Below are 19707 nucleotides of genomic sequence, written 5' to 3' on the forward strand. Positions count from 1 at the left end.
ATCTACAATTTTAAATTTGATTATTAAATCATAAGCAGAAAACAATACAACTATCTTTTTGTTTTACTACTAATTGAATGCCCATTGAGCAAGAATGGCTGTTGAAATTATAAAAGTGAGTTTTATTTGATGACACCTTTTGAACTCAAGACAAATAATGAAACTAGCTTTTAATGCAAGAATAGTCTTGCTTAAGGGGCATCAGGGTGGCTCAGTTGGTTGAGTGTCCAACTTCTTCTCAGGTCATGAACTCACGGTTTATGGGTTTGAGCCCCATGTCAGGCTCTGGGCTGACAGCTCAGAGCCTGGAGCCTGCTTTGGATTCTGTGTCTCCCTCTCCCTCTGTTTCTCCCCCCACTCACACTCTGTCTCCCTCCCTCTCTCAAAAATAAAAAAGTAAATATTAAAAAAATTTTTTAAAAAGCATAGTCTTTACTTAAGCATGGTGGTGGAGGTGGGTAGGAGTATAGAAATATGCAATATGTCTATCTTTTTCAGACAAGATGACAAAACAATGCTGACACCAATATAGCAATTACTATGTGGCAGTCACTCTTCTAAGCACTTGGCATATAATAACTCTTTTGATGATCCTAACAACACTTTGAAGTAGATACTATTATATCTACATTTGACAGGAAACTGAGCCTGAGGAAGGCTAAATACTTTCTCAGTTACTCAGCTAGTAAGTGGTAGAGCCAGGACTTTAACTGCTTTTAGTTAAAAGTCTGGACCCAGGATCTGTGCTCTTACAAGCAAGCGAGCCCAAAGAAGCACCAGTTACTTTATTAATTACTCCAGCTGTTGTCACTGGTGTTAACAAGAGAAAATATAACATGGGATGTTTTAAGACTGATAAGCCTATGAGTGCCTGGGTGGCTCAGTTGGTTAAGCATCTGACTTTGGCTCAGGTCATGATCTCACGATTTATGAGTTTGAGCCCCACATCAGGCTCTGCACTCACAGCATGGAAACTGCTTGGGATTCACTGTCTCCCTCTCTCTCTGCCCTTCCCTGACTCATGCTCGCTCTCCCTCTCTCTCTCTCAAAAATAAATAAATATTAAGAAAATTAAAAATAAGAGCCTAAATTTTATACTTAAGAAAATGACTGTCTTAATTATTGGCCAATTTTATTAAAAATAACATTTATCCATATTATTATTTTAAAATTGAGTTTGGTTGAAGACTGTTAGGAATGGGGGCGCCTGGGTGGCGCAGCCGGTTAATCGTCCGACTTCAGCCAGGTCACGATCTCGCGGTCCGTGAGTTCGAGCCCCGCGTCAGGCTCTGGGCTGATGGCTCGGAGCCTGGAGCCTGTTTCTGATTCTGTGTCTCCCTGTCTCTCTGCCCCTCCCCCGTTCATGCTCTGTCTCTTTCTGTCCCAAAAATAAATAAACGTTGGAAAAAAAAAAAAGACTGTTAGGAATGGAGTCTAATTGAAAGGCTAGTTCTCTTAACCACAAATATACATTCTTAAAGCTTTCCCTTACCTAGAGCAGCCTCCAAAAATTAAACAGTATTGAGAGACCTCGACGTATATACCAACAGTAATGACAAACCCAGGGGAAAGATTGTGGACCCGATGTGAAAGAATTCATAGACTGTAAATTTTAATCAGATTTATTTAAGTGCCTCTTAAACTCATATTTATTAAGTGCCTCTTAAAATGCTAGACTTTGTGCTACATGGGCTTTTTTTATTCTTTTCTTTTCTTTTACATCCAAATTAGTTAGCATATAGTGAAACAATGATTTCAGGAGTAGATTCCTTAGTGCCCCTTACCCATTTAGTCCATCCCTCCTCCCACAGTCCCTCCAGTAACCCTGTGTTTGTTCTCCATATTTAAGAGTCTCTTCTGTTTTGTCCCCCTCCCTGTTTTTATATTATTTTTGTTTCCCTTCCCTTATGTTCATCTGTTTTGTCTCTTAAAGTCCTCATGAGTGAAGTCATATGATATTTGTCTTTCTCTGACTAATTTTGCTTAGCATAATACCCTCCAGTTCCATCCACGTAGTTGCAAATGGCAAGATTTCATTCTTTTTGACTGCTGAGTAATACTCCATTGTACATATATATACCACATCTTCTTTATCCATTCATCCATTGATGGACATTTGGGCTCTCTCCATACTTTGGCTATTGTTGACAGTGCTTCTATAAACATTGGGGTACATATGTCCCTTCAAAACAGTACACCCGTATCCCTTGGATAAACACCTAGTAGGGCAGTTGCTGGGTCATAGGGTAGTTCTAATATTAGTTTTTTGAGGAACCACCATACCATTTTCCAGAGGGGCTGCACCAGTTTGCATTACCACCAGCAGTGCCAAAGGGTTCCCCTTTCTCTACATCCTTGCCAACATCTGTTGCTTCCTGAGTTGTTAATGTTAGCCATTCTGACAGGTGTGAGGTGGTATCTCATTGTGGTTTTGATTTGTACTTCCCTGGTGATGAGTGGTGTTGAGCATTTTTTCATGCATTGGTTGGCCATCTGGATGTCTTCTTTGGAGAAGTGTCTATTCGTGTCTTTTGCCCATTTCTTCCCTGGATTATTTGTTTTTTGGGTGTTGAGTTTGATCAGTTCTTTATAGATTTTGGATACTAATCCTTTATCTGATATGCCATTTGCAATATCTTCTCCCATTATTTCAGTTGCCTTTTAGTTTTGCTGATTGTTTCTTTCGCTGTGCAGAAGCTTTTTATTTTGATGAGGTCCCAATAATTCATTTTTGATTTTGTTTCCCTTGCCTCCAGAGATAGAGTTAAGTAAGAAGTTGCTGTGGCCAAGATCAAAGAGCTTTTTGCCTGCTTTCTCCTTGAGGATTTTGATAGCTTCCTGTCTTACATTTAGGTCTTTCATCCATTTTGAGCTTATTTTTGTGTATGGTGTTAGAAAGTGGTCCAGGTTCATTTTTCTGCATGTAGCTGTCCAGTTTTCCCAGCACCACTTGCTGAAGAGACTGTCTATTCCATTGGATATTCTTTCCTGCTTTGTAAAGATTGTTGGCCATACGTTTGTGGGTCCATTTCTGGGTTCTCTATTCTGCTCCATCGATCTGAGTGTCTGTTCTTGTGCCACGTGCTACGTGTTTTACATATGTTATTTCATTTAACCCTTAGAACAATTCTGTGAATTAATAGTTATTTTTCCCAATTTAAAGATGAAATTCATTAAAACAATAAAATACCACTACACACCTATCAGAATGGCCAAAGTGCGAGACACTGATAACACTGATAATGCTGGTCAGGAGGTGAAGCCACAGGAATTTTCATTACTGGTAGGAATGCAAGATGGTATAGTCAGTTTGGAATATGGTTTGGCAGTTTCTTATAAACATACTCTTACTATGTATGAGCCACCAGCTGTATTCTTTGGTATTTACCCAAATGAATTAAAACTTATGTCCATGCAAAAGTCCGTACATGAATCCTTATAGCAGCTTTATTCATAATCACCAAACCTTGGAAGCAACCAAGATGTCCTTCAGTAGGTGAATGGATAAATAAACCATGGCATATCCATAAAATGGAATGTTATCCAGCGCTAAAAAGAAATGAGCTGTCGAGCCATGGAGGAATCCTAAATGTATTATTACGAAGTGTAAACAGTCAATCTGAAAAGGCTACATACTGATTCCAACTATATGACATTCTGGAAAAGGCGAAGCTATGGAGACAGTAAAAAGATCTGTGGTTGCCAAGGACTAGGGTGAAGGTGGAATGAATAGGCAGAACACAAAGGATTCGTAGGGCAGTGAAATTATTCTATATGCTATCATGATGGATACATGTCATTATACATTTAACCAACCCACAGAACATATTATACCAAGAGTGAATCATAACATAAACTATGGATTTTGGGTGATAATGATATATCAATGTATATTCACTGACTATAATAAATATACCACTCTGGTGCAGGATGTTGATACTGGGAGAGATTGTACATGTGTGGGAACAGGGGGTACTCTGTATTTTCCCACTCAGTTTTACTGTGAATCTAAAACCTGCTCTAAAAAATAAAGTCTATTTTGGGGGAATCTTGTGGCTCAGTTGGTTAAGCATCTGATTTCAGCTCAGGTCATGATCTCACTGCTCGTGGGTTCCAGCCCCATATCGGGCTCTGTGCTGACAGCTCAGAGCTTGGACCCTGCTTAGGATTCTGTGTCTCCTTTTCTCTCTGCCCCTCCCCCTCTCATGCGCTGTCTCTCTCTGTCTCAAAAATAAAGTGTTAAAATAATTTTTTTAAATAAAGTCTACTTTTATTTTTTTAGCTTATTTATTGAGAGAGAGAGAAAGAGAGAGGTGGGGTGAGGCAGAGAAAGAGGGAGAGAATTCCAAGCAGGCTCTGCATTGTCAGCATAGAGACTGATGCAGGGCCCCAACTCACAAACCAGGAGATCATGACCTGAGCCTAAACCAAGATTCAGATGCTTAACCAACTAAGCCACCCAGGCACCCCTAAAGTCTACTTTTAAAAAGCACATCATCAATAAAAGCATATACTCCTCCTAAAAATGATGAGACGCCAAAAGTTAGAGAACTCACCATGTCAGAAACCTTCTGCAATACCTTACTTTAGTTATTATCAAAACATCTTTTGGGGGTACCTGGGTGGCTCAGTCAGTTAAGCCTCCAATTCTTGATATCACTCAGGTCATGATCTCATGATTTGTGGGATATAGCCCCACCTCAGGCTCTGAGCTGACAGCATCAAGCCTACTTAGGATTCTGTCTCTCTCCCTCTCTCTCTGCCCCTTCCCGACTTGTGCACACACTCTCTCTAAATAAATAAATAAAGTCATTTTGAAAAAAAATATTTCTGATTTCCAGGGATGACAATATTCCTCTTAAGTATGTGTCTGAGTTAAAATGTTCATTTTGAAATGTGTAAGTCCTAGAGGTAGGGCTTTGGGTTATAAACTCAATGCAAAGACATAAGAGGAAGGGTTCTTTAAGGGGACAGGAGATCTGGGAAGATGGTGTCAGGTCAGGATTAGGGAAGAGAAAAGAGGGACAAGGAGAAAGAGTGTGTTATAATAGACTCATTTATGACAGGGAAGTTGGGAACTCCGGAAACATTTGTCTGATAAACAATTTTAAGTTAATTCTTGTCCTGAGCATTAATTTTCCTTTGTTGTGCCAGAATCACCAGTAAAAAGACCATTTCATTGGATAATGAGGATATGAAGGTGGGGTGGGCAAAGAAGTAAACTGGGGAGTGGATGAGGGCTGACAGGCAAAACACAGCAGAAACAAGACAGCAGCTGGCAGTAGTCTATGCCAAAAGGCTAAAAGTGGAGATGAGTTGGAAAGTGTATGGTGACTTGAGGGGGAGGAAATAAAATTCCAGCAGAATGTATGAATGGAGGCCTCTGCATTTGGGTCTCTGCTCTATGCCACCTCCTCAGAGAGGCTTTCTCTGATTAAAAATAGACCAACCCAAGATAAATTTACTGCTCTATTTTATTTTCTTTATAACACATCATTTTCATTTGTTTATGCTGTATCTTTCTAATCACACTAGAACCATGGTTCTCATCTGGGGGCAATTTTGCCCCCCAAGGGATATTTGGCAATGTCTGGAGACATTTTTTGTCGTCACAATGAGGATATTCTGCGGGCATCTAGTGGGTAGAGATCAGGAATGCTGTTCAACATCCTAGAGTGCATAGTACAGTCCTCCAAAGTTACCCAGCACCAACTGTCAATAGTGCTGAGGTTGAGAAACTGCATTAGAGGGGAAATTCCCAGAGGGAAAGGACTTTGTCTTGTGTGTTGTTATTCCCAGTAGGATAGCACCTGGCACAGAGTAGGTGTTAGTAGAATAAGTGTTAGTTGAAGGGGTGATCATCATTTAAGTCTTCATTTCTCCAGTTTGAAATAAGAACCAGTTTTTCCTGGCCTCATCTATGCTCCCAGCCATAGGTCTGTCTGTCTAGTCAGGATCAGAGCAGCAATATATAACATGTGAAGGGACCCCCTTCCCCATACATCCAGACCAGGAGACCTCCTTTCACATATTTCCCCCTGAAAATTCCTTCCAATTAATTGGTACAGATTTAAGCATGGGATGGGGACAATTAGAAATAATGCAATAAATATCCCACCTATTTGAGTTGGGGGTTTGCAAAGAGAGTTCTATCCATGCTTAGCCTCAAGTAATTGGGACAGATGGAATGTGCGGCAAGAATATTGACAACTGATCAGAGTTGCTCCTGCAGTTGGGGTAATGAGCTCTAAAAAACATGCAAACTCATGAACCTCTTGCCCCAACGCTTTCTAACCATTGAACATCTAGCTACAGGCCAAGGTCATAGTCCTTCGTTGGCATCAGACCAGTCTTCTAAGAACACTATTTGGGGCTGACAGACTTTTTCACTGACATTAGCAGCAATGTAATACAGTTCAGCATCATCCTGCCTCTCTAACTTTCAAGAAAGCTACAATTTATATTTGGAATTTCAAAGAAATGTGTCTAAAAGTAGTAACCTAGAAGGATGTGAGAAAGAGAATCCAACAATAGAACATAGTCATTTTCAAAACTACCCATAAGTATTCTCCCATTTATAAAATCAATATTATGATGACAGGAAATACAAACCTTTGTTTTTCATTTAACTCGTGTGAGAAAGCAACCTATTAGTTTGGACCAAAGACCAAGGAATTTGATCATGGCAACTGAAGAACCATCCCAGGAAAGATCTAATCCACATAATAGCCAAACTTCATTAGCTGAGGTCAGGATATCATTAACTCCCCTTTGAGTTACCTGATTTTCTTGCTGGTCCCACTGACATATCTTCAGAACCTGACCCAGTTCTTGCTGTTGTTGCTTCAGACCCTTGTCTAGTTGCCGTCTCCTATCTTGTAGAAGCTCAAGAAGGCTGTCAATCTTCAGACAGCTGTTATGAGCTCCCTGAATCAACTCAGAATTCACATTAGGTCCATCACACTTGAATTTTTCTATGAAGTCAGTGAGTTGTTGACTTTTGTTTAAAAGGGCTAGAGATCGTTCTAAGAGTTCTAGAAGAAAATTAGAAAGAAGAAAGAATAGTGATATGAGCAAGCTCTTCTATAGTAATATTCAGACTCTTGGTAGAATTTCAAATGTATGTAACCTTTATATTAACAATAAGTTATACTATAAGGAATTCAAATGTGTAAACATAAAATGCCTGTGATACAACTAGCCAGATACCATAACCTAACAATTTCTGTAGCACTAACTGCCAAATGATAGGATGCTGCAGTTCAGTGATAGTGTAATGCAGTACAGGAGGGGAGAGATCGTGGGATTTGGGCACTGTTTCAGTCAGGTTTTAGTGGTGTGATACTCTTAAGGTGCCTGCTCTCCTTGACATGTTCTATGTTCTGAAGTGAATGGGCTGCTAATGAGGTTTAAATTCTATGACCCAGGAGTCATCCATGACACATTCCTCTCCCTCATTTTCAAGACCTGTCAATTTCACCCTCTGTCTCCTACAAGTGTCTACTTTTCTTCGTCCTCACTACAGAAAACATTATTTGTTGCCTGGACTTGTGCAGCCACCTCTGAATGGCATCTTTCTCCAATCCATTCATCTATTCTCCTTAGTTAGCCAGAGAGATTTTTTTCTAAACACAGTATGTCACACACATGCATGCATGTGTGTGTGTGTGCGTGCACACACACACACACACACACACACACACACCTACCTAACAATGGCTTCCCATAGCCTTAGAATTAAGGACAGATTCCTTGACATAATTTAAGTCTGGCATGGTCTGGTCCCTATCTTCCCTTTCAGATTTTCTTAATCTTTCTACTCTTTATCCCTCTCTTTTTACATACATTACAAATGCTACATTCCCTTCTGCCCCAGAACTTTTCACTGTGTCCTCTGCCAGGAACACCATTATCCTCAAACCCTTCCTTCTCTACCTTTATTCTATTCATACTTTGGGCCTTATTCAACTGCCAATTCTTCAATGAATAAACCAGACTGAATCAAATCCTCCTATTAATTGTTCTCATGATACAATATTCCTCTCATTCATAGCTCTTAACACAACCATAGTTTATACTTATGTGTTTGGTTAGTTGATTTATTGTCTCCCTTTGCCACCAGGCTCCGATGCAATATGGGGACAGTGACCAGGATAACATTCCTAGCACTTAGCATAGTGACTGGCATAGGAGAAATGTTCAACAGTTTGTGTAGAATGCTTGAATGAGATCAAAGTATTAAAAGAGGGGGAAGAATTAAGAGAGATATACGTGCTAGAGATCAGTCGTCCTATAGAGATATAAAAAAAGACTTTGATGGAGCACCTGGTTGGCTCAGTCAGTTAAGTGTCTGACTTTGGCTCAGGTCATGATCTTGCAGTTTGTGGATTCAAGCCCCGTGTCAGGCTCTCTACTTTAGAGCCATGGAACTCTATTTTAGCATTCTAACATTCCACAGTTAACTGTGTGGCAATAATTAGGCTGGGTAGTTGTGCCAGTTGTCTCTTTTAACTTGACAATTTTTTTTTGCGGGGGGGGGGGAGATCTGGAAGAGAGAATGATATAAGTGAAGATACTGGAGAGAGAGATTTTGACATGAAAAAGAAAGAATGTGAAGTAGTTTGTGTCACATGACCTAGAGCTGTCAAATAAAGTATTAGATGGTATTATCTGCTCAGAGCAAGCAAGGTGTGATTATGTGCAATGGGCAATTTGATCGGGAGTTAACTATGCAAAGCAACAAACAGCAAGAACAACTTGAACCAAAAAGAGGATGGGATCATTCAAATAGAGCAGGAAGAGGCAGGGAGAACATGAGAGTAAATCTCTTAAAGAAATGGAAGCAAACATGAATAAGATGGGAGAGGCAGGGGCATAAAAAGAATTATCTGTCTAGAACAGGTTCTTTTATAGAACTGAAAAAAAAGAACTTGCAAATGAGGTGAAGACAGGTTATAGAGGGCCTTGTGTATCAAACTGAAGAATTTTAATTTGTATAGCCTATGTGATAATCAGTATGACTGCTTCTCCATTTATTTATTTACTTTTTGCTTCTCCATTTATATGTATATGTATTTCCTTTGCATTTAAGAGTTTGTTATGATATTGTGAAAAGTTACACACACACACACACACACACACAGGAAATATGGATAAGTGGCAGGGTTTCCACATAGTATTTATTTTCTTCCCTTCCATAACTAGCTCCTACACACTAGACGTTTCCAATGAGAGAGAGAAGTATAGCTCTAAGTGCTAGGGTATTGCACACTGACAGTGGATCATGCCAACCTGTTCTGGTTACTACAGAATGCATATAATAATCCAAAATTTCCATTTGCAATCTTTTTCTGGTTTTCTGTTTCAACATCTGTCAAAATAGTGTAACTACTACTATAGTACCACCAGGGATGGAGTCTCTGGCCAAAGATAACTTGTAAACTGTACCTAGACTACAATCAGTCTGTTACTGCTACCCATTAAAGTGGATCAATTCTTCCCTCAGTTTCCTCTGTCAGTTCCTTTGGTTCTTCCTCTGTTGGTTTCTTCCATCTTAACTATTTATTGTTCATGCTTTCCCAGCTATTTATTCCACCAGTTGATCATACAAAGTAATGTATTTCTCCTCAAGGGTAAACTAGATAGAATATCATGAGCTTCAAGAAATACAAAATCCCTATGGTGTATTAATTTTAAAGACTGCATTTTTGCATACATAAAATCCCCATTTCTGACATAATGCCTTGTGATGTGAGGCAAGTAGATATTTAATAGCTTTTTATTATTTATTTTGATTGTCATTATATCTAAGCAAGTTAATATTAAAGTAGATTTTATACAAATACCTGTACAGTTTGCCATTCTTAAGTATATATAATAAATTCAAGATGGATAAATAGAGATGTACATAGCTTAAGTGACTTTATAACTTGCTAAATAATCTTTCCAAATGGGTAATTTCTAAGAAGTATCAAAGTTACAGTCTTGGCATCGAGATCATGAGTGATATTTCTTCCTAAAAGATTTTAAAATATTCCAAATGTTCCGCAGCAGGATGGTGTTTCCTAAACTCATTCAGTGGGCACTTTCAAATATATACAAAAGTAAAGAAAATAGTATAATGGACCCTAATGAACCTATATGTCAGCCACATTTAAAATATATATAAAACACTTAAGAACAAGGAAATAATAATACGATTGCTACTGTGAGGAATATTCTTAGGTATTATGTTCATTGTAAGAAGACCACTGGAAAAGTGGAGGGCTTAGTTGTGATCTTTCAGAGCTTAGAACCAACTGTCTCTTCCTTAATGTAGTGCCTTGTTTATTCCTCAGGTTTGTATCATTGTGTTGTGTCTTACACTGGAATTAAATACAAATGACACTCAATAAACATACTTTGGGTTGGATGCTATTCTACATCGTAGAGACTCAGAGATGTACTAATACCTACCCTCCAGGGTCTCACAATCTGGTTATGGAGACAAATATGGAAATAAATTGTTATTACACAGTGTGCTGGGTGGTATAACAGGGACCCATGGGAAGCACGGAGGTTACTCACCAATAAATGTATACATGCCCCAACCAAATTGTAGACTTCCTCTACTCTCTTTTTAAAAAATAAGTGTAATAGTGAAAACGGTATTTTCCTTATCCAAAGCTATTATTTGAAGACTGCTCTTCATTTCCTGACCTTGAGAAGGAACATTCACTGAATTCAACCATTTATTCAATCAAGAAATATTTCATGAGGATCCACCATGTGCCAGCACTGTGCTAGATGCTGAGGATACAAGGCTGAACAAGGTAGAAATGGCCTCTGATCTCAGGAGATAAAATGTGGCAGGTTGAATAACCAAATCTTTGGAGGCTATTCCTCTAACATCCCCTTAGAATCATTTACAACTATGTCTTTTCTGAAACAGATGACCAAAAATAAAGCTTTATTTAACCTCTCTTGGAACAGTTTGAGGTATAAACAGACAAATTTAAAATACGATGTCACGTGTGAGCATTCTCATGTGAACACATTGTAAAACCTCTAAAAGGTTAGGTGAGGAATAAACATATTTCTTGCCTTTGGTATGATTTTCATGAAGCTGCAGAAGGGATTTTAAGGACTCGGCACTCTCAAACTCTTGGGTGTTCCGGAGGAAATCTTCAGCTTGGTCTATTTTAATAGCAAACTACAACAGAAATACAATGGAAAGACATTTGAAAAAATAAAAATTAATGTGCCACTTTGGGTTATTTGTACAAGTTTTTCATTAATTCATGGCCTAGTTGACTGTAAATGTGTGTGTTTGTTTAATTATGTGTGTGTTTGTGTGAGTGCGTGCTGGCTTAGGGGGTTTGTATGAGGCTGTGTGTTTGCACGTTGCCACTTTACAAAGTGCCAAAGTAAAAATTTTCTTCTCCTTCCTTTGTATTCCTTTCATACTTGGAAATATGTCATATATGCTGAAATAATCTAACTAGTTTACCAATAAATGTCTATTGGAATTTTCAACTAAAATTATTGTGTCTAAGCAGCCATTTTTCAACATGTAAAGCAGTTCATCAAAGAATAACCAGAAAGCTTGCCAACAACAACAAAAACAAAACAATGAAAGTTTGTGAACCAGTAGCCTATGTAATTATAAGTAAATATAATCTAAGAAAGTTGAAATATAATGTTTTCCTCTGTGATTAGACCTAGAACCAAAAAAATGTAACTTTCAAAATAACACAAGTCTAATGCCATTTCAAAAAGACTGAGAATCAATGTCTAATCCCATTTCTTACACAAAATAAAAAAATATATTTTTGCGCAAAAAATGATTTGAAGAGATATAAACCAAAGGATTGCCTTTATAAGAAGGAAGGAGATTTAGGATGGGGAATGCATTTTACCTCCTAAATCTATACTTTGTAATTTTGTTTGCATTTTTATCAATGATCTTATGTATTCTTTATATAAATAAAAATGAAATTAGATATAGCAAGAATGCAAAATGGAAAACTTCTCCACTGTTTCAAAAAACAAGAAGCAATTTGACATCCTAAATGGTGACGAATATGACCAGTCTTTCTGTTTCTTCTTGGAGGAAATATGAAGGGGAGGTATCTGAAGTGATATTAATATTCTCAGAGGAATAATCTTAGAAACAAATTTTAGAAGAGGGTAAAACATCTTTGGTTCTACCAGTACAGTATATCCATGGTAGTAGACATAGTGGTAGTCTAGCTAGATAATAGTTAGTTTTAACGCTCAGATTTAAAGGTAATTATGATAGTTTAGAAGAATATTTAAATCAACTTGTTGACCTGTGGATTAGGTATTGAACTGATTCATAAAGGTAAAGTATTAGTGAGAAAGATATAAAAGCTGGGTGGCTCAGTTGGTTAAGCAACTGACTTCAGTTCAGGTCATGATCTCACAGTTTGTGAGTTCGAGCCCTGTGTCGGGCTCTGTGCTGACAGCTTGGAGCCTGAAGCCTGCTTTGGATTTTGTGTCTCCCTCTCTCTTTCTGTCCCAACCCCACTCATGCACTGTCTCTCTCTGTCTAAAAAATAAATAAAACATTTTTTAAAAAAGACATAAAAGCTTATCACATGCTTCTTTTTCAAGTTTTCTGCAAATTATCATCTATGAATTTAATGATTTTTAATATTTTTATGTAACTATCCAGTTAACGAGATGTGCTGTATTTTGATTATTATAATAGCCACATAAAATCCAGTTATAAATTCATGGAATGATGAAGACAGACTAATGAGGATGCCCTCTTTGGAAATGTGGAGAAGGCCTACGCCATCATGTTAGAAAAATCTAGTGATACCAGCCACTGCCACTTATGGACAATGTTCTGAAAGTTAGCTTGGTGTTTGATAAGAGAATAACCTGTCTAATGGTTAAGTCTGTGTGTCTGAAACAGTCCTGTAATAAATATCAACCATGCAATAAGAAGCCATTCCATTTCTTATGGAACTTTATGCATCATAATTCAATAAGAGGATCCTATCCACACATCATTTACATCTCTAATCCATTCCATTTATAATAGCTTATGTTAAGGGTATTCTTTGGGTTTTTAAAAAAATGTTTATTTATTTATTTATTTTGAGAGAGAGAGAGCAGGGGAGGAGCAGAGAGAGAAGGAGAGAGAGAATCTCAAGCAGGCTCTGTCATCCTTCTCATGACCCATGAGCTCATTTCATAATGAATTGAAATCTAGAGGGACACTTAACTGACTGAGCTATCCACGTGCCCCTTGAGGGTATTCTTTGAAGAGAAGCTTCAAAACAAACAAACAAACAAATAAACAAACAAACCCAACTCTAGAAGGTGATTTGGTTTTTCTCCTTAGAACACTAAAAAGTTTTGGAGTCACTGTATAACTTATACCTATATTTCAACTGTTATTTGAAATTACAATAAATAAATAAACAAACAATGCTTTACTCAAAAAAGTTTTCTCTAAAGTTCTGTTAACTTTTTTTTACCTGATGGTATTTTCTTTTGCCCACTTTTCTTTTTGCATCGTGCATGGGATAGAAGTGGCAATGGTGGGACACTTTGCAAAGACCTTATTCTCATCTTTGTTTTTTTTTTAAATAAGTAATGACAATAGTTTTAGCATACAGAAGGGGCAGGAAAGATTATGTAAGAGTCTGCATTCAGCTTGGTATGAAGTGACCCACAAAACTGGAAGCAGGATAATACAAGAAACAGTATCTTTTCAGTAGAAATCAGAGTGCTGGGATGAATTATGAGTTGACTTAGTATTTCCTTTTACTTCATGCAATATCTGGAAATAATTTCTCATCACAGAGAAAATCAGCTAGCATTAATGCTACTACCTTGTGAGAAACAAATATTGGGCCTAATGTTTGAAGGAAGATCATTTCCTGGGTTTAAATGAGTTGAATTTCAAGGGCAGTTGACATCTATACCCCACTTACTTAGATGGAATGAATCCGATGTATCTACAATTTGACCCCTGGAGGTGCATTTCACCTGGTTTCTGTTCAGGAAAGAAAACTATGTGTGAAACTTTTTCTCAAGATGATCTATAAAATGAATTGTAGTTGGACTTCTGTATTCAAACTGTAGGAAACAAACCTTAAAAGTTACAATAAGGTTTTTGCTCCTTGTTTTTACTTTTAAACAAGTTCATGGGGCGCCTGGGTGGCGCAGTCGGTTAAGCGTCTGACTTCAGCCAGGTCACGATCTCGCGGTCCGTGAGTTCGAGCCCCGCGTCAGGCTCTGGGCTGATGGCTCAGAGCCTGGAGCCTGTTTCCGATTCTGTGTCTCCCTCTCTCTCTGCCCCTCCCCCATTCATGCTCTGTCTCTCGCTGTCCCAAAAATAAATAAACGTTGAAAAAAAAAATTAAAAAAAAAAAAACAAGTTCATGATGCATGAGATTGCCTACCCCAATTTTTATGTTCTCTTACTAATCTTTCTTCCTTCATTATTTTGGATTTAAGACCCGAATTTTGAGTTCAGAAGTGTCATATTTTTCAAAGCTAGTGCTTTATCATAATGAAGCAGTACTCTCACATCAAAATGAATGTACTGCCACTTGACAGAGAAGTTAAAAGTGAAATTTCCAATAACTGTCTTACACCAAATACAACAGCTCTTTTGATAATGTTCTTTGAGTCTCACATTTTGAAATTGGGAACTGCAAAAAAATCTCAGAATTCAAGAAAAGTCACGGGAAGAAATGACCTTCTTAGGTCCAGGACTTTTTATTTTACTTAAATTTTTAATAAGTTCAAATTATGGAATTCAACTATGTGCCTTAAGAAAGCATTCTATAAAATACTATGCTTACAAGTCCAATGTTCCATAGAATATTCTGCAATTGCCTTTTGGTAAATAGCCAAAGAAACTCTATCCTCCATCTTTTAGTCAACAAGAACACGTTATAACAACATTTCCCAATAATCCTGTAACCAGGGATAATTGTTTGATTTACTAATTATACTGACTTATGAATAAGAGTTTCCATTTTTACTTAATATTTTACTTAATTTTATAGTTATAGTTAAAAGTTTTTTTGAAGGACATTTAAAATATTAACAACTTTATTCTTTGGCAATCAAAAATTAAATGCATTATATATAACTTAGTCATTCTGCCATTTTTTAAAGTGATTGCAACGTCCGTTTGTGGAAATAGAACATTTTCAGAAGTGCTATCCATTAGCTCTGAAGTGAAGAAAGTAGTTTTTTAAAACACAAACCTCCAAGGCATTTTCAAAAAATTCAGAGGTCAACCTGAGGAGCTCCCTTCTTTTTTCAAGCATAGAGACAAGCGCTGTCCATGCTTCACCCAAGGTATTGGCCATGGCATCGTAGACTTGACTCTGATCCTTGTTCTCTTCAGCTGTCTTGTCTGCTTCCTGCAAGAGTTCCCACACCTGATCTTCCAAAGCCTAAGTTCAAGAAAGAAAAGAGTGTAAGAGCCTGGAATCATATTTTAAACACTTGAATATTTAAAATCGCATGTGGTCTAAGAAAGTTTATATAGAATTTATAAACAAAAGTGGCAGGGCAGGTAGGTAGATCAAGTAGACAGAAGGGAGCACATGGAAATTGTGATAAGCTAGAAAGCATGGCCAGGCTAAAGGCATTTACATTTAAACATTGTTCAAACACTGTAGAGATTTATCAAAGGTATGCATATACATTCCCAGAGGTCCAGAATATTATGTTGACCTCACATTTCAAAAAAATAAAAATGAAAAAATAGAAACCTAATTGGAACACATCCAGAAGAGAGTGATAGAGGGGTGGAAATGTGAGAAATAAACCCAGTAAAACTTAGTTTATCCTAAATAATTATTATTGGCAATATGCTCATGAAGCTTAATGTAAATGTCAAGAATAAGTTCTTGAAAGACAATATTCATAATGTAAACATTAGAATATCTGTAACCAATAATACAGATTGAACAAAATATGGAAGATGAAGGGGACCATGTGCTTACCTAATTGTTTCATTTAGGGATAGGAGGAGGATCTCACAGATTCTTTCATTCTTAAAGTTGGCACCAAAATAATGGGAAAAGTTTTAAAAATATAATAAACTAAAAATAATATGAACAAATTCTAAAATATCAGCAAAAAATGTGACTAAAATGTGATAATGCAAAAGAAAACAAAAGAAATATAGAGCATATTTATCAGGATACACACACAAAAAACAAAACATGATAGGAATATGATTAAATACCAGTTAACACACAAAAAAGTGGATGAGTTAGTTTTCTCAATTAAAAGACAAACATTGGAAGGAGGAGGGGCCAACATGGCAGAGAAGTAGGGGGATCTGAACTTCTCTCTTCTCTCAAACAAAGAAGTGTTGAAACCAGAGGCCTTTGAATCCCAAGAGTCCAGGAGGAAAAGAGACAGGCGTGCTTCCAGGGACCCACTGGGACAAACTGACAGGTCATATGTGTGTGATTGCAAACTGGGAGAGATAAAATAAATGGAGGGGAGGGAACCCTTCTGTGGAGAGACAAAGGGAAGAGAATGAGCAGCTGGCGAAGCATAGGACTGTATCTGGACAAGAGAAAAAAACACTGACCCTGACGGGGAAAGATCCAATCTCTAACTGAGGGATTTCTCTGGACTGGAGCCAGCTGCCTGGATCATGAACCTGGGGAGGAGGGGAGCCAGCCCTGGGCTCAGTGGCTAGGTCAGAGGTGCAGTCCGCAGTGGGAGAAAGTGATCCCCTCCCTGGAGTGCTGTGGGACAGGACAAAGCCTGCATGCATCTGCCAGCCAGGGACCACATACTGGGCAGTGTGGAGCAGCACTTCCCCAGTACCAGTGCATGCAGAGCAAGAGTTTAAATCCCAGCCAAGCTCCAGGGCATGGGAATTGGCTAAGCGGAACAAACTGCCTCATTTGCACCCACAGCACAGTGAGGATGGCTCAAACAGAGTGGTTTGGGCACTGGCTCCATGGAGAAGAGACTAGGGGTTACCATTTCTCTCCCCACCACCACCAAGGTGGGGTCTCAGGGATCAGACAGCAGGGCCCACAGTGGAGGCGGGACTGTCTACACCAAACCATGCCCCTCTTTGCCTGGTAACTGCTATCTACTGGAGAGGGATAGACATTGATTAACCAGACAGTCCCTCCTCCAGATCAGCACTGTTCCATTGCCTGGTTTAACTCTCCAACAATTTTTATTATATAGATACATTCTTCTTTCCTTTTCTCCTTCTTGTCTCTTCCCTCCTCTAGTCTGGTTACTCTAGTTGTTGGTTTAAGCACACATATTTAATCCATTCTCTTGATACCTGGTCCATACCTCCTTCTTTATTCTCCTTTCACTCTCTCTCTGGATTAAGCCACAAGTATAGTTTCTCTGTCTGGACAACTTTATCTTCTTTTCTTTTTCCTTGCCTCCTTCTTAATTTTCCTTTCTTTCTCTCTGGATTAAGCCATATGGTTTCTCTGTCTGGATAACTTTCTTTTCTTTTTCTTTTTCCCCGCCTCCTTCTTTATTTTCCTTTCTCTCTCTCTGGATTAAACTGTATAGTTTCTCTGGTCAGTTTTTATTCTTTCTTTTCCTGCCCCCCCCCCACCCCTGTCATTTCTCTCTTTGTATGGGATAAGGCCTCTTCTATCAGCACCTCCTCTATCCTGTTGTTTACTTGTAGCTGGTGTTTCTGGTTTTTTGTTTCTGTGTTTTTTGTTTGTTTGTGTGTTTGCATGCTTTTGTTTTGTTTTATGTTTGTTTGTTTGTTTGTTTGTTTGTTTTCCTTTCCAGGGCTACTTCAATGAATAATCAAAGCACACCTGGTGGAGGGTTCAAAACATCACTAGGAGAAGGGAGATAAATAACCAAAGGCACAACAACAGAGAGCAAGTAACACTCTCCAAAAAATATCTTCTGAAGGGACATTCCCTGGACAGTGTATGACCCCTCTTTAATATAGTAGTGCTTGCAGGTGAAGAGCACATAACAAGCTTTTAAAACACATGAGGGACAGAAAACTAACCGAAATGACAAAACAGAGGAATTCTCCTCAGGAAGAATTCCTCCTCAAAAAGAAATTCCAGGAAGAAATGACAGCTAAGGAATTGATCAAAACATATTTAAACAATATAACTGAACAAGAATTTAGAATAATAGTCATAAGATTAATCGCTGGGCTTGAAAAAAGCATAGAAGACAGCAGAAAATCTATTGCTGCAGAGACCAAGAAACTATAAAAATAGTAATGATGAATTTAAAAATGCTATAAATGAGGTGCAAAATAAAATAAAGGAGGTCACAGCAAGGATTGAAGGGGCAGAGGGGAGAATAGATGAAACAGAAGACAAAATTATGTAAAAAGAAGAAACTTAGAAAAAGAGATAAAAAAAATTCTGGATCATGAGGGGAGAATTAGAGAATTGATTCAATAAAATGGAACAATATCCATGTCATAGGAATTCCAGAAGAAGAAAGAAAGGGGCTGAAGGTGTACTTGAACAAATCATAGCTGAGAACTTCTCCAATCTGGAGAAGGAAACAAACATTGAAATCCAGGAAGCACAGAGAACTCCCTTCAGACGTAACTGAATCGATCTTCTGCACGACATATCACAGTGAAACTGACAAAATACAAAGATAAAGAGAGAATTCTGAAAGCAGCTAGGGATAAATGGGCCTTAACATACTAGGGTAGACACATAAGGGTAGTAGCAGACCTATCTACTGAAACATGGCAGTCCAGAAAGGAGTGGCAGGAAATTTTCAATGTGATGAACAGAAAAATATGCAGTCAAGAATCCTTTATCCAGCAAGCCTGTCATTCAGAATAGAAGGAGAGATAAAGATAAAGGTTTTCCCAAACAAACAAAAACTGAAGGAATTCATCACCACTAAACCAGCCCTACCAGAGATCCTAAGAGAGACTCTGTGAGTGAAATGTTGCAAGGACCACAAAGGACAAGAGATATCACTACAAGCATTAAACCTACAGATAACACAATGACTCTAAACCCATATCCTTCAACAACAAAACTGAATGTAAGTGAACTAAATGCTCCAACAAAAAGACATAGGGTGTCAGAATGGATAAAAAAGCCAAGACTCCATCTATTTGCTGTCTACAAGAGACCCATTTTAGACCTGAGGACACCTTCAGATTGAAAGTGAGGGGATAGAGAACCATAGAACATGCTACTGGAAGTCAAAAGAAAGCTGGAGTAGCCATACTTATATCAGACAAACTAAATTTTAAACTAAAGTCTGGAGGAATTGCGGCAAGATGGCGGCTTAGGAGGACGCTGGGCTCACCGCACGTCCTGCTGATCACTTAGATTCCATCTACACCTGCCTAAATAACCCAGAAAACCGCCAGAGGATTAGCAGAACAGAGTCTCCGGAGCCAAACGCAGACGAGAGGCCCACGGAAGAGGGTAGGAAGGGCGGCGAGGCGGTGCGCGCTCCACGGACTGGCGGGAGGGAGCCGGGGCGGAGGGGCGGCTCGCCGGCCAAGCAGAGCCCCCGAGTCTGGCTTGCAAAAGCGGAGGGGCCGGGCGGACTGTGTTCCGACAGCAAGCGCGACTTAGCGTCTGGGAGGTCATAAGTTAACAGCTCTGCTCGGAAAGCGGGAAGGCTGGAGGACAAAGGGAGGGAGAGCTGCTGAGCCCCCTGACAACAGAGCTCAGTTTGGTGGGGAACAAAGGCGCTCGCCAGCGCCATCTCCCC

General features: G+C 38.7%; 1 protein-coding gene across 2 annotated transcripts in view; it reads right to left on the reverse strand.

Annotated features, from left to right (window-relative positions):
* CCDC141 (coiled-coil domain containing 141) overlaps positions 1 to 19707 on the reverse strand; it is a 197222-nt gene that overhangs the window by 130323 nt on the left and 47192 nt on the right. For both annotated transcript variants that reach the window (XM_043577190.1, XM_043577188.1), the window contains exons 3-5: positions 15237 to 15428; positions 11083 to 11191; positions 6781 to 7034 (exon numbers count right to left, since the gene is read on the reverse strand). In XM_043577190.1, coding sequence (XP_043433125.1) covers positions 6781 to 7034; positions 11083 to 11191; positions 15237 to 15428 — 555 coding nt within the window. The remainder of the gene's footprint in view (positions 1 to 6780; positions 7035 to 11082; positions 11192 to 15236; positions 15429 to 19707) is intronic.

This window comes from Prionailurus bengalensis, chromosome C1 (genome assembly GCF_016509475.1).
Source record: "Prionailurus bengalensis isolate Pbe53 chromosome C1, Fcat_Pben_1.1_paternal_pri, whole genome shotgun sequence".
Classification (NCBI taxonomy): Eukaryota; Metazoa; Chordata; class Mammalia; order Carnivora; family Felidae; genus Prionailurus; species Prionailurus bengalensis.